Source organism: Rhinolophus hipposideros, assembly GCF_964194185.1.
Source record: "Rhinolophus hipposideros genome assembly, chromosome: 6".
NCBI classification, from domain to species: domain Eukaryota; kingdom Metazoa; phylum Chordata; class Mammalia; order Chiroptera; family Rhinolophidae; genus Rhinolophus; species Rhinolophus hipposideros.
The window spans coordinates 42386404-42399569 of record NC_138052.1 but is presented as its reverse complement, the minus strand read 5'-3'; the positions used below and the strand labels follow the sequence as shown (position 1 = coordinate 42399569).

The 13166-nt window shown below is 34.8% G+C and overlaps 1 protein-coding gene across 2 annotated transcripts in view; it reads left to right on the top strand.

Moving 5' to 3' along the window:
• Nucleotides 1-12538, top strand: part of GRB14 (growth factor receptor bound protein 14) — a 114972-nt gene extending 102434 nt beyond the window's left edge. For both annotated transcript variants that reach the window (XM_081050685.1, XM_081050686.1), the window contains 6 exons: nucleotides 1294-1374; nucleotides 6845-6961; nucleotides 7053-7125; nucleotides 7270-7357; nucleotides 9537-9630; nucleotides 10932-12538. In XM_081050685.1, coding sequence (XP_080906811.1) covers nucleotides 1294-1374; nucleotides 6845-6961; nucleotides 7053-7125; nucleotides 7270-7357; nucleotides 9537-9630; nucleotides 10932-11078 — 600 coding nt within the window. In that variant the 3' untranslated portion in view covers nucleotides 11079-12538. The remainder of the gene's footprint in view (nucleotides 1-1293; nucleotides 1375-6844; nucleotides 6962-7052; nucleotides 7126-7269; nucleotides 7358-9536; nucleotides 9631-10931) is intronic.
• Nucleotides 12539-13166: the final 628 nt, after the last annotated feature.

Genomic DNA, 13166 nt, shown 5'->3' with positions numbered 1-13166 from the left:
TTCTGTTGGAATGTTTAAATGGTATTCATCTGAAGGGTAAGATTGAATTCTGTGGTGTCTCTTCAGTTTCTTTTATATAGGACCTACTTTTAAGTTAATTATGGCTCCATGAAATGGAGAGAATTGTAAAGTATCCCCCCGCCCCCCCCCAAAAAAGCCTGTCTGTCCCATTGATCTCCTCTCCTCTCCTCTCCTCTCCTCTCCTCTCCTCTCCTCTCCTCTCCTCTCCTCTCCTCTCCTCTCCTCTCCTCTCCTCTCCTCTCCTCTCCTCTCCTCTCCTCTCCTCTCCTCCCTTCCCTCCCCTCCCTTCTCCTCTTTTTCCTTTCCTTTCCTCTCCTCTCCTCTCCTCTCCTCTCCTCTCCTCTCCTCTCCTCTCCTCTCCTCTCCTCCCCTCCCCTCCCCTCCCCTCCCCTCCTCCCTCCCCTCCTCCCTCCCCTCCCCTCCCCTCCCCTCCCCTCCCCTCCCCTCCCCTTCCCTTTCCAACAAAGTGACTTCAATCTAAGTGGGTTATCTTCCAGTTTCAGATGGAGACCCCTACAAGATAAGTTTGGTCGTGGCAGTTGGCATTCTTAATGTTTCTCAAATTGATAATCCAGTATTACTATAATCTAAACACATTTTCCAGTTTCAGCCTGGCAGCCCAAGTCTAATGATGCTACTTCCTGAAAGTGCAGATGCCACAGTTCTTCTGACTGTCATTTACGTTGTATTTGGTGACCCTTTGTCTGAAATCAGCCTAATTCCCCACTATTTTGGTTTCCCTGAATTTAAAGCCAAGCATTAAGCAGTGCCGGAAGAGTATTGTTGCCAGAATCTTTAACATAGGGCCAAGTTTATGGATTTACCAAAAATACAATGTAAGTCATCAATCAGTCATTGTAGAGTTATAGTGAATTTTACCTGGTTTTGCTTAGGATGTGTATATGGTTTGCAGAGACTTGGTACCATTAAGCCTGGCACCTTCCCAAGTGAGCTTTCTGATTGCTAGGTGATATACCACTCCAAATGGTTTTGGTGTTATTGGTGCAAAGAATAACGAGTAGAAGTGTCAGTTCCAGATCTTTATACTGGTAAGCTAGACCTGAAGTGTGGGTCCAAGTAGAAAACACTGTCTTTTTAAATGTTTCATTTTAAGTCACTAAAGTTTACTTTCACAATTTTGGTTGCTTGTTTTAAGGAATGCTTATAATTTTTAGTTTTTACATTGATGATGTATAATTAATGAGTTGATTTTCATAAATTATCTGTGTAGTAAAAGTGATGGGAATGTGTTTTTATTTATTTATTCTGCAGTATGGCATGCAGCTGTACCAGAATTACATGCATCCATATCAAGGTAGAAGTGGCTGCAGTTCTCAAAGTATATCACCCATGGTATGGATTGAATTTTTCAACCTATATTCTATTTTATATTTCCATTATATTAATTTGCAATTGTATTACATTATAAATGAATATTATAATGCATTTATATTCTTTCGGTTAAGTAAAATAACTCTTTGTCACCATCCTACCATAATGTTATATTGAAATATTTGTTCTTGGATTGTATATGATTGCAGTCTATGTGATAAAATCACAGCAGTAGAGTGTACATGAAGTATTCAACTAAAATAGTTACGTTAAAGTTATTTTTTAAACATTTGAAAGAATTACGTCAGCCAGTCTGTCTCATTGCAACATTTGAAGATTAGATCTTAGTAAGATAATTTATAGAATATTTTCCGTGGGATGTAGCTGCTTTCTTCATTATTGATTTTGATTATGGGCTTATTTATTTAATGTAATATTAATTCTGAGATTGTCATAGCCTAATATAAAGATGCCAATGGTTTGGAATTTTAAAAGCTAAACTATATGCGTGTGAGCTCTTTTGCATTTGGGCTTTCTAACAATAAAATTTTGAAAGTTCCAGGTCCTTGAAAAGCAAACTGCTCTCCAGGAAATCCCAAAACTTCCAGCTGAAATATAGGTTGTGCATTACATTACAGTCTAGCACAGCTACTCAGATGTATCCTAAATTGCACCCTGGATATTTATTTGCAGACACACACACACACACACACACACACACACACACACACACATCTTTTTCCTTCTTTAGGACCTAATTTTAATTTTCTGTGCATTAACACAAGACATTTATTTCTTAAAGTTTATGTTCTGCCATTTTTGGTTGTGTTCTTAATATTGAGTATATTGGGAATTCAGATGTATGTGCCTGTGTTACAAATCAGCTAACGTGCTGCCTTTCCACTTAGGTTAAATACATGCTCTTCATGTATGGGACCAAAGAAGGTGCATTTCCCCCCATGTAATGTAGCAGATGAAATGCTCAGTTCTAGGAATGAGGCATGAAATAAAGTTGATTATGAAGCCTGATAGACTAATATGGAAAAAGAACTCCAATTTTATACTTATGTTGCTTTAAATATAAGTTATGGAAGAGTAATTTTTCATCTTTGTATCATTACTTTTAAGCCCTAAAATAAGAAACAGCAATGTAATGAATTTTTATAAAATCAATCACTTGAAGGTGAGTATTTTTATAATTTGTCAGCTTACCCTTATCTTTCAATCCATATGTATATAAAGAATAATGAGTTTTATTATGTTAATCCTTTTCTAAGTCATTCTAAATTTCTTTTAGAGTCTAAAATTATTAGGCTGAGCATGTAAATAGCAACCATGCATTTGGAGGCGATTATTGCTTAGTGTTCTCTTAATCATAGGAAAATTTGTCAAAAACAAAGTACGTTTTACTTTCATCACTGTCATTAGCATACAGGTATGGTATTAGTCTTGCCTTTTTCCAATGAAAGTGATACCACTGTTGATCACTATACATATGACCATTTGGTTAGTGTAGCTTTCCGTGTTCAACAACATGTATAGGAAAAGATGTTCTTTGAGTGAATCTGGTTGCGTTGAAGGAGAAGGGGTTTAGATGCCTGTCTGTCCCATATGGCAGTTTTCATGATCAGAGAAAATAGCATTTGATAATTTTAGCTCCACTGTTCTCCATTTACATGAAAGAAACTAAGAAGTTTGGGGAGGTATTTGCATTTAGTTCCATGTCTATACAGAATCCAACTTTTCTAGATTATTATGGAAGAATCAGTGGCCTGTGAAATGGATACCAGTTCCCTTCACCTGCCTCTGCTGGTTTTCATCCAGGCACTGTTTTCAGTGAGCAACATGGAAAATTTAGTATATTTTAGTTATGTTTTTAAAGGAAAAATATTATCATCTTATCCAGGGATACATTTTGAGAAGCGAAATAAGAAAAAAAATTCTCATACCATAATGAACATCATAGCTATCTATAGTATATAATAGGCGCCCATAGCAGCTTTTGATATGAGAATCATGAGCAGATATTTCAGGAAGCCAAATATAGTTGGTTCTTTTCAGGGCCAATAAAGGATCCATTTAAAGGAGCATCTGTTAATATGGTTGTGGCTGGAGTGAGGGGATGGGAAAAACAAGTCTACACAGTTCTTATTCTTCCTTCCTTTTTAAAAAATGCTGGAATATAAAGCTCTTTTTAATTAAAATATAGTTGACATACAATATTATATAAGTTCCAGGTGTACAACGTAATGCTTTTATATACCTTACAATGTAATTACCATGAGAAGTCTGGTGACCATCTGTCACTGTACAAAGTTATTGCAATATTGATTGTAATCCCTATGCTGTACATTATATCCCCATGACTTACTTATGTTGTAAGTACAGTTTTGTACCTCTTATTCCCCTTCACCTTTTTTGCCCATCCCCCTACCACCCAACTCTCTGGCAACTAATTGGTTTGTTCTCTGTATCTATGAGTCTGTTTGTTTTGTTTGTTCATTTGTTTAGTTTTTAAGATTCCACATATAAGTGAAATGATACAGTTTTTGTCTTTTTCTGACTTATTTCACTTAGCATTATACCCTCTAGGTTCATCCATGTTGTCACAAATGGTAAGATTTCATTCTTTTTTATGGCTGAGATTCTTCCTCGCGTTTGACCCTGAGTGAGATGTTCCAAACTGCAGTTTCTTCCCTGTACCCCCCATTATTATGGTACATGACAGAACCCTAGATAAATCCCATATGTCACTGCCTTTACCATAAGCTGTCTGTGTGACCTTGGTTGAGTCACTGGTGTCCAGTGTAAACTATGGGAGACAGTTGCCTAATCTCTAGAATCAATTACATCTCTGATGTCCTGTGGCCCTGTATGAAGCAGATGAGAACAATATCGGAGGAAATTCTGTGTCCTCTTGCTAAGGACTGCACTGCAGGTTTATCTAGCTGTTTAAATGGGGTGACAGTGTATGGCTACTAGTTGCCACCAGCTAACTTCCTGAAAACCATTTATGTCCATTAAGAGTGACTGGGTCTGATCACAGTGTGACCTGGATAATCCAGGGTGTACCCTGACCTTTTCTTTCTTAAAAAAAGAGGCAAGCCCTTAAAATTATGGACCTTTTTTTAGGGCTTGCCCTGTTTATTCCATCAGAAGAAAGAGCTAGAAAAGGGACAAATATTTGAAAAATACACTGATTCTGAATGTTATCAACATTGCTTTTCTATGTGAAAGAAACTGAGCTGAAAAATGACCTTTTGAGTTCAAGTCCGATTTTTTCTTCACTTCCATTTCTTTGTCCACCAAAGGTAAACTATTAATTTTTCATCCACCACCTGCCATTCAGTAGAAAATATTTGCTATATTCCCGTGTTTTCCTCTAGTGTAGTTAATATAGCAAATGAAAATACTCGTTTGTATTTTAGACTCCCTACTTATGTCAAGTAATTCTGGAATATGGATCTTGTTTTATATTCAGCCTGTCATATTGTAGGAAAACAAAAAGAATAAGAACAACTGGTTATTTTTATTATTCTTTCCTAACAGTATTTTTATGTTATCAGGACCTTGCGATTACAGAGCCCATCTTGGCATGTGAAGTAGAGATATTATAAGGATAAAGCTATCATTGTGATTGAGATTAGTTACTCTGCGGTTTGGGCAGGTAGAGGCTTTTCATTAATGTCGGCAAAGCAAAAGTATATCCGACTGGTCCACAGCCCGGCACAGAAGATCACGGGGTGAGAAGGGCAAAGTAAGGTGTGACAGCAAATAGAGATTACAGAGACAGCATCTGTCTGGAAAGAGCAGCTGTCAGTTATAAAGGCTCCTGTAACAAATAAAAGATTGCATGCTGGATCTCCAGAAATAAAGATGAACCTAAATAAGATGGTGGGCTACTACAGCATGGCTTGAAGAGGAAATAACATGCTAATAAAGTGCCATGTGTGATGCAGTGATAAATGAGTCTTCCCTACCCCCCAGTTTTTGTGTGTGGACATTTTATTTCAAGAACACGTGTGATTATAGTTTGTTAGACCAAGCAGGCTATGGCTGAGTCCATGTGGTGAGATACAAAATGGTCTTAAGCCACGAGTCTCAAAATGCACATTGGCTCCTCCTTTTCCATTAGATCCCCAGTTTTTGTTTTGCTCCTCTGTCAATGAGTGGAGAATAACTGTTAAACATTGTCCATGCTGTTTTTGAATAATTTTTCTTTTGGAGAGTTTTCATTCTTAAAAACTGAGTGACACTCTTGACTGGCTATTTTCACAATTTTCTTTATTTTTTTAAGATGGATGACTTGGGATGGCATACTTTTTAAAAGATGGTTGTGCAGTAGAGCTAGAGCCCTAAACAAACAGAAAGTAAAAATAAAATCTAGGTAGCAAAAAAAAATATTTTATTTTCACGTTCAGAAAATATGTATACAAAAAGTAATTGGCAAAATTAATTAACAGAAAAGTTATTTAATATTGTTTGTTTAAAGATGTCTTCCCTTTAGATCAGTTCTTCTTTCATCATTGACTTATTTTTGCAGCTCTCATTTTGCCATGTGCATCTTCACAAGATGAAAGAAATATTTATAGGGGCTGCTGGATGGCTCAGTTGGTTAGAGCGCGAGCTCTCAACAACAAGGTTGCCGGTTCAATTCCGGCATGGGATGGTGGGCTGTGCCCCCGGGAACTAAAGATTGAAAACGGTGACTGGACTTGGAGCTGAGCTGCGCCCTCCACAGCTAAATTGAAGGCTCATACTTGGAGCTACTTGGAGCTCATAGACCCTGGAGAAACACACTGTCCCCCAATACTCCAATAAAACTTTAAAAATATATATTTATATACTAAATCATAGAAAGTTTAATAATATGAAGTTATCTGAATTACTTCACAAAATTTGATTTTCTAAGTAAGATGAAAGTGGAAGTGATAAACTTTTAAAATACATACAGTTCTGTTATAAAATGAGTACTACTTCTTTTTAAAGAAGTGATGTAAGTCAGTTTATTATAGCTTTAGTGTGTCTTGAATCTTAATAAATAGTTGCTTCATAATAGGTAGATTTGATTACCTATTATTTAAATGGTAATTGATTGATCTCAAAGCATAATAGGGAGCTGAGTTCAGAAGTAATGGATCTTTTTAGTCATAGAAAGTGCTAAAAATTCCTTTCTAAATTGGCATTTTCCTGTTTTACTAGAGAATATGAATAGGGTTGTTTTAGGATAAAGACATGCTTACCTTGAAAGGTTTCAATCCCTTTATTCAACACTTAATTTAGTGACCTTAATTAATAACTATGTCACTTATTAATGAAAATATTTTGTAGCTCCATTTTACCTTCAATGTGTTTATTTTTAACCTTAATTTCCTGCTAGCCACCTTTGGAACTACATCCTAGTGTAGAAACATATTGCCAGCAAAGCACTGAAAGATAACTTCAAATACATTTTCATGGTAAAAAAATGTGTTTTTTTCTTTTTTTCCAGAGAAGTATATCAGAGAATTCCCTGGTAGCAATGGACTTCTCAGGCCAGAAAAGCAGAGTTATAGAAAATCCCACAGAAGCTCTTTCAGTTGCAGTTGAAGAAGGACTTGCTTGGAGGGTACAGATAGGTTCATGTTCTTCAGAAATATTTATTATTTACGTTTGTTTCACCCAGATAGTTGAAATTTGTTTTACCCTTCCTCATGCAGAAAAAAGGATGCTTACGCCTGGGCAATCACGGTAGTCCTACTGCGTCTTCACAGAGCTCTGCCACCAACATGGGTATGTCTGCAACTTCACTGTGACCGAGTGGCTGGATAGATATGCATTTTGGTATACTCACTGAGGGGTTATGGTGGATAGTCGTATAATGAAAATTGTGATCATTTCATGCAAAGCTTTGTATCCCTCCATTCATTTCTTCAGCTATCCACCGGTCCCAACCATGGTTTCACCACAAAATTTCTAGAGATGAAGCTCAGAGATTGATTATTCAGCATGGACTCGTGGATGGGTAAGTTTGATTTTCAGTGTTAGTTTTGATTTCTCTTGTAGTCAGTAATTACTTATTCAACACCACCAAGAGTTTTGACTTTGGCTTACTAAAACAGAAGTGACTTTGTCCTATAAGGATGGTTGCCAGTTTATCCTAGCAGTATCTGTAAAATACCTGTTACATAATATATACTTAGTATTTGTGCATAAATTAACAGAGAACTGAACAGGAAGCTCTGCTCTTAACCAGTGATCCCTAATATTACCCATTCTGTGCCAATATTAGCATCTCAGATATTAATTGATGGGGGAAAAAGATGAACTTGATCTTTGGGTGTCAGCATTTTGACTTGAAAATATAATATGATTACAAAGTATGGTTTGTGTGTTGACATCTTACGTGTTATATTTTTTTAAAGTTTGATGCAGGGTGTGTTAAGTAAAAAGCTGTGTCTTATATATTTAACTATTTGTCTTATTTTTTTCTTTCTGGTCACATTCTGATTTTCTTTTCTCTTAATTTTAATAGCTTAAAGTAACATAAGCCTACGAACAGAGTACTTCGTGACTGTTTCTCATGTTATCTTTTAGTAGGGTACCATGGAAGATATAGGAGAAATATAAAATAAATTATGAATGATTTATAATCGAAAGAATTTTCTTTTTCTCCAAGTACTCATTATTTCAGATATTTCCTATAATACCTGCTAAATTCTCTTTCCAAATGCAATACAAATTAAGGAGGTTGTATTGAGGTTTGGATGAGAAATGAAATCAGCATCAATTTAAACAAGGGGTGGCAGAATCTTATATTTTCAAGGGTTTAAGATGAGGACAGGATTTCAAGGTGATTTAATACTGACATTTGGATAAAAATGCATCTTCACATGGAATATTATTAATAGCACGTCAGAATTTCTCTAGGCTCTAAATAAGAAAAGATTTTAATGTGCTTCTCTGCGTGGAGCAGTCTTTTTAGATATAAATTTGAACGATCAGCAGAATTACAATCTGATGAGACCAAGAAAAGAAATAAATGACAAAGATTGTTAAAATGTTTTGGAGGTTTATAATTTCCCTTATTCCTGAGCCCGGTTTATGTAAATTGTGTGAAATACTTGTATAAAGAATGACGGTATCTTTATCTTTTAATTTTTTAATTAAAAACTGTTTTTTTGGTATTTCTGGGGAAACGTGATGATACCAAGCAGTCCACTAGGTGGTAGTGGTGATTTACTCGGGAATGGGGAGAGAATTGCAGTTTGATTTACCAGTGAAACTCCCTTTTGTTCCATCTCCCTGTGATGTAATGTTGGAATCTCACACAGCATAAATGAAATGGATAATCTCATCCAACATCTGTGATGTCTCAAATTTGGCTGCCTGTTTGCCCAGGCGCAATGAGATTAGTATTGGAGTCACCAGTGGGGACTGTGTGCACTGTTTGCCAACAATTAATACAAAGCTGGTTTTGCACTGTATTGCTAGTAAGTAAGAATACACGCCTGGCAGCATTTTTCTCTTAGGCCATGAGGCCATGGCTTGTTTCTCTAGCCTGATGTTATAGAGGCTTTTCTGCTGCATTCTTCAAGGTTAAAGTACATGTCGTTTGGGTGTTTCTTTTACTTAAAACATTTTGCTCAAACATTTAATAAATTATTTCACGATTGATTTTTTTTTTTAAAGACTATATTCATTTCTCACTTGCTCTTGTGTATGTACCAGTAGGAAGCAGAAACAAATGAAAAAAGGAGATCTAGTCAGTGTAGAAGAGGTAGTTAAAAAATGATTCCCTTCTAAATATTTTCTTTCAGGGCCTAACATGACCCAGAAGTTAAAATAACAATATGCTAATGCCCTATTCTCTGTATTAAATATATGTATACCCAATTTCCCAGTGAAAAAGGGCACTGCACTAATTTTTAATGCCAGCAGAATATTACATTGGTTATTGAGAGCTAACTATCTGACAAATGGGCTCTGTGTTTATCCTATGAAAATTAGCACTGATGACAATTTTATAAGATAATGTTATACCATCAAGTTTGCCATGTTAGATAATCCCATCATTGAATACACAGTAAAGAAAAACTTTGGCTATATTTAATTTTATACTTTTTGGATTTGTTATATGCTGTATTTCTTTGAAAACCATGAGTAAATGTAGAAACACATCACAATTCTTTCTCTTTCTTTAGAGTTTTCTTGGTACGGGATAGTCAGAGTAACCCCAAAACTTTCGTACTGTCAATGAGTCATGCACAAAAAATAAAGCACTTTCAAATTATACCAGTAAGTAATTTGTGATTTTTACATTCATGTATTAGAGATGATCTTAATGCATAAGGTTTGGAAACTTTGGTTTTCTTTAGTTCTTTTATTAAATATAATTTTGGAGTTTGTACTTTGACTATAGTTAAGTTTGTCAGAAATGGTTTTATGAGTCTGAATTAATATAAGAAATACAGGAATTGTAAAAATTAAATTTTCTTTTTCCCACGAAATATGATTTAGCAATATTGTGTAGACCCCATGCCACCTATTGTTAAAAGGCCACTAAAGATTCTTTTTCCTGAACTCTACTAGCAATTCTTAACAAACTATTATTTTAAAGCCCTTTCTTCTTTCTTGTCCTAAACATGTTTTTTTTGTTTGTTTTTGTAGTTTTGTTTTCAATCATTGTGGATAGATATACAGGTGCTACAGAACTGCATATCATTTTAACTATTCTGAGCACATTTAAAAATTTTTTTGTGTTTGTGCTTCTGGGTGGCACAGCTTGTTTTGGATTTTTGTTTCTTCTGTTGCTGATGTGTGTGTGTGTGTGTGTGTGTGTGTTGTGTACACCTGCACGTACATATGTATGTATACATATGATCTGTATACTAGAACCAGATAGTGTGGCGTAGAGAATCAGTCTACTTTCAGGAAAGTGTTCCATGAGATTGCTAAATTGCTAGTGTTTGCTTTTGAATGGGATATTTTTGGAATTATTCAAAGTCCGTATGCAGTATCTTCCCTGCTTCATTGATTATGTGAGTGATGTCCCTGGCAAGTACGAATTGGTTAGTACCAGAAGATCTCACTGCCCCCCCCCAAAAAAAAAAAAAGACAACTATCATTCCATTAACATAATGTTTGATTGCTTCAGAATCAATTTACTGATGTAAATATTGTGAATATTCATTTTTAATATGCTAAGTGATCCTGGTAGGGAGACAACATTTAGAAATGGAAATTAATGTCTGTAAGTGGGAGCATTAAGACCTTTCGTTTACCATTACACTGAATCGTGTAGAATTCTCACTGTATGTTGATTCAAACTATTCATGCTGTTCTAATTACAGAACATTGTAAAAATTAGAAGTAGACAAAGTAGAGCCATATTGATTATTCTAGGATCATCTGATACTTCTTTTAAATGCAAAGTGAAGTGACAAAAATGAAGTAGACATGCTAAAACATTCTTTTCACTATCCTTTAGTTTATAAACCTGTCAATTTTGACATATAAAGACACAGTATGCAATGGAATATGATTGTCCTTATGAGTATTTTGCCCTTCTTACCAGCTTGTTATTTTTCCTTTTACAGGTGGAAGATGATGGTGAAATGTTCCATACCCTGGACGATGGCCACACGAGATTTACGGATCTGATCCAGCTGGTGGAGTTTTATCAACTCAATAAAGGTGTTCTTCCTTGCAAGTTGAAACATTATTGTGCTAGAATTGCACTTTAGCCAAACCAGAAGTGACTTGTTAAACTGTTGAAGAAAAAGGCCTCAAGGAAAAAAAAAGAGAAACAGAAAAAGACCGTAAATAAGAGTGAAAATATTGCCATGGTGAAAAGAATCTATTTCACCTCCAAGTTACAAAAAAATAGTTTGTGTATTGCAAATAAGCAACGAATTGGATTGACATAATATTCATCATTTAAAATTCATTAGTTAAAATTAAACCTCAGAAAAAAAATGATTTGTTGTGTTCTTGTGTGATTTTCTTCAAATGTATGTATTTTAAACATCTTTTTGTCCTTAATCATAGCAGCATTAGATTTCTCAACTACAAAATATGGGGGAAAAGTTGGGTTTCAGAATGAATTATTTGAGCACTGAATTTAAATTATACTACTTTTTTTGTAACTTAAGTATGAAAAAAACTTGAGTTATCAATGAAGTTACCCATAACCTGTTAAAACTAAAAACTATTTTTGAATTATATATTTTCTGAGTCTATTATAACCTTGAAATCAAATCATATTTTTAAGTAGCAGCTTAAAATTATTTTGAAGTATATTGATGTTTTTCAGGATGATATTTTTTGAAATTATTGAATGATTAATTATACTGTGATATTTACATTGGTATTGTATCCATTAGTGACACAGTTTTCATTGTGTTTTTTTCATTCATTCACTGGTTGACTGGAATTCTCCAGTCATGTGTCCCTTTAAGGTACGAATATTTTGAGAAATATGTCGTTAAGTGATTTCATCATTGTGTGAACATCACAGAGCACACTTAAACAAACCTAGGTGGTACAGCCTATTACACACCACGGCTATATGGTATAGCCTATTGCTCCTAGGCTCCAAGCCTGGGCAACATGTTAACTGTACTGAATAGTATACGCATTTGTAACACACCATCACACTAATGACAGCTACAATGTCACTAGGCGATAGGAATTGTTCAGCTCCATTATAATCTTATGGGACCATTGTCATATGTGCAAACCATTACTGACTTAAAGGTCATTTTGTGGTATATGATTGTATTTGTTTTTAAGAAAATGATCAAAATATAGAGAGGATTTATATAATTTGCATATACTTTCTTGTGGCATATAATCTATGACAATGTTACATTGTCACCTTAATATTTCACATTTGTTCCCATGCTGTAACTTTATGAAGACTCCTTTGATCCTTGTTAATAGTACTAAATCATTAACCTGGTGAAAATGAATACAATCAAAGATTCAAAATCTGTTAAGATCCTAATAGGTAAATTTGTGCTATTCTTTTTGCCTACCCCTTTTCCAGTTTCTTACCTAGTCAACAGCAATATAGAAGCCAAAGATTTTGGGAACGTGAAGCACTAACTTTGTTACCTCCTTTCTGAGATCATCTGGGAAGCTTTTGTTGGGAGTCCATGATTCTGTTTTTCCCACTTTTTGTAGGAAGGATATTCATTTTTCTAAGAAAAGAAAAAAAGAAAAAAAGAAAAGAGAAGAGAAAACACTTAATGTCTACAAATTTTAAGTTGTAGATATTAAAATCCTACAAAATATTGCCCATCTCTAATTTATCCTTATAACAACATTGTGGGAAAGTTAGGAAGATTTTTTTAAAAGCAATATTTCAAAACTGCACTTTATTTAAATTTTTTTCACTTAGTTTTTAATTACTTTCATGTATACAAAACAATATAGTGATTAGAGATTTATATACTTCACAAAGTGATAACCCCAGTGGTGAGTCTGTTACCCACTTGACAATGTAGTTATTACAATATTATTGACTATTTCCTGTGCTGCACTTTATATCCTTGTGACCATTTTTTTTGACATTCAATATTATTTTAATTTCAGCTGTACAGCATAGTGGTTAGACATTTATATAATTTATGAAGTGATCCCCTTAAGTGGTCTAGTACCCACCTAGCACTATGCATAGTTACTACCATATTATTGATTATATTCCCTATGCTTTACATCCCATTGACTATTTTGTAACTCCTAATTTGTATTTCTCAATCCCTTCACCTTTTTCACCTGTCACCCTCTATCATCCCTATAGATCTAGTACCCATTTAACACCACACATA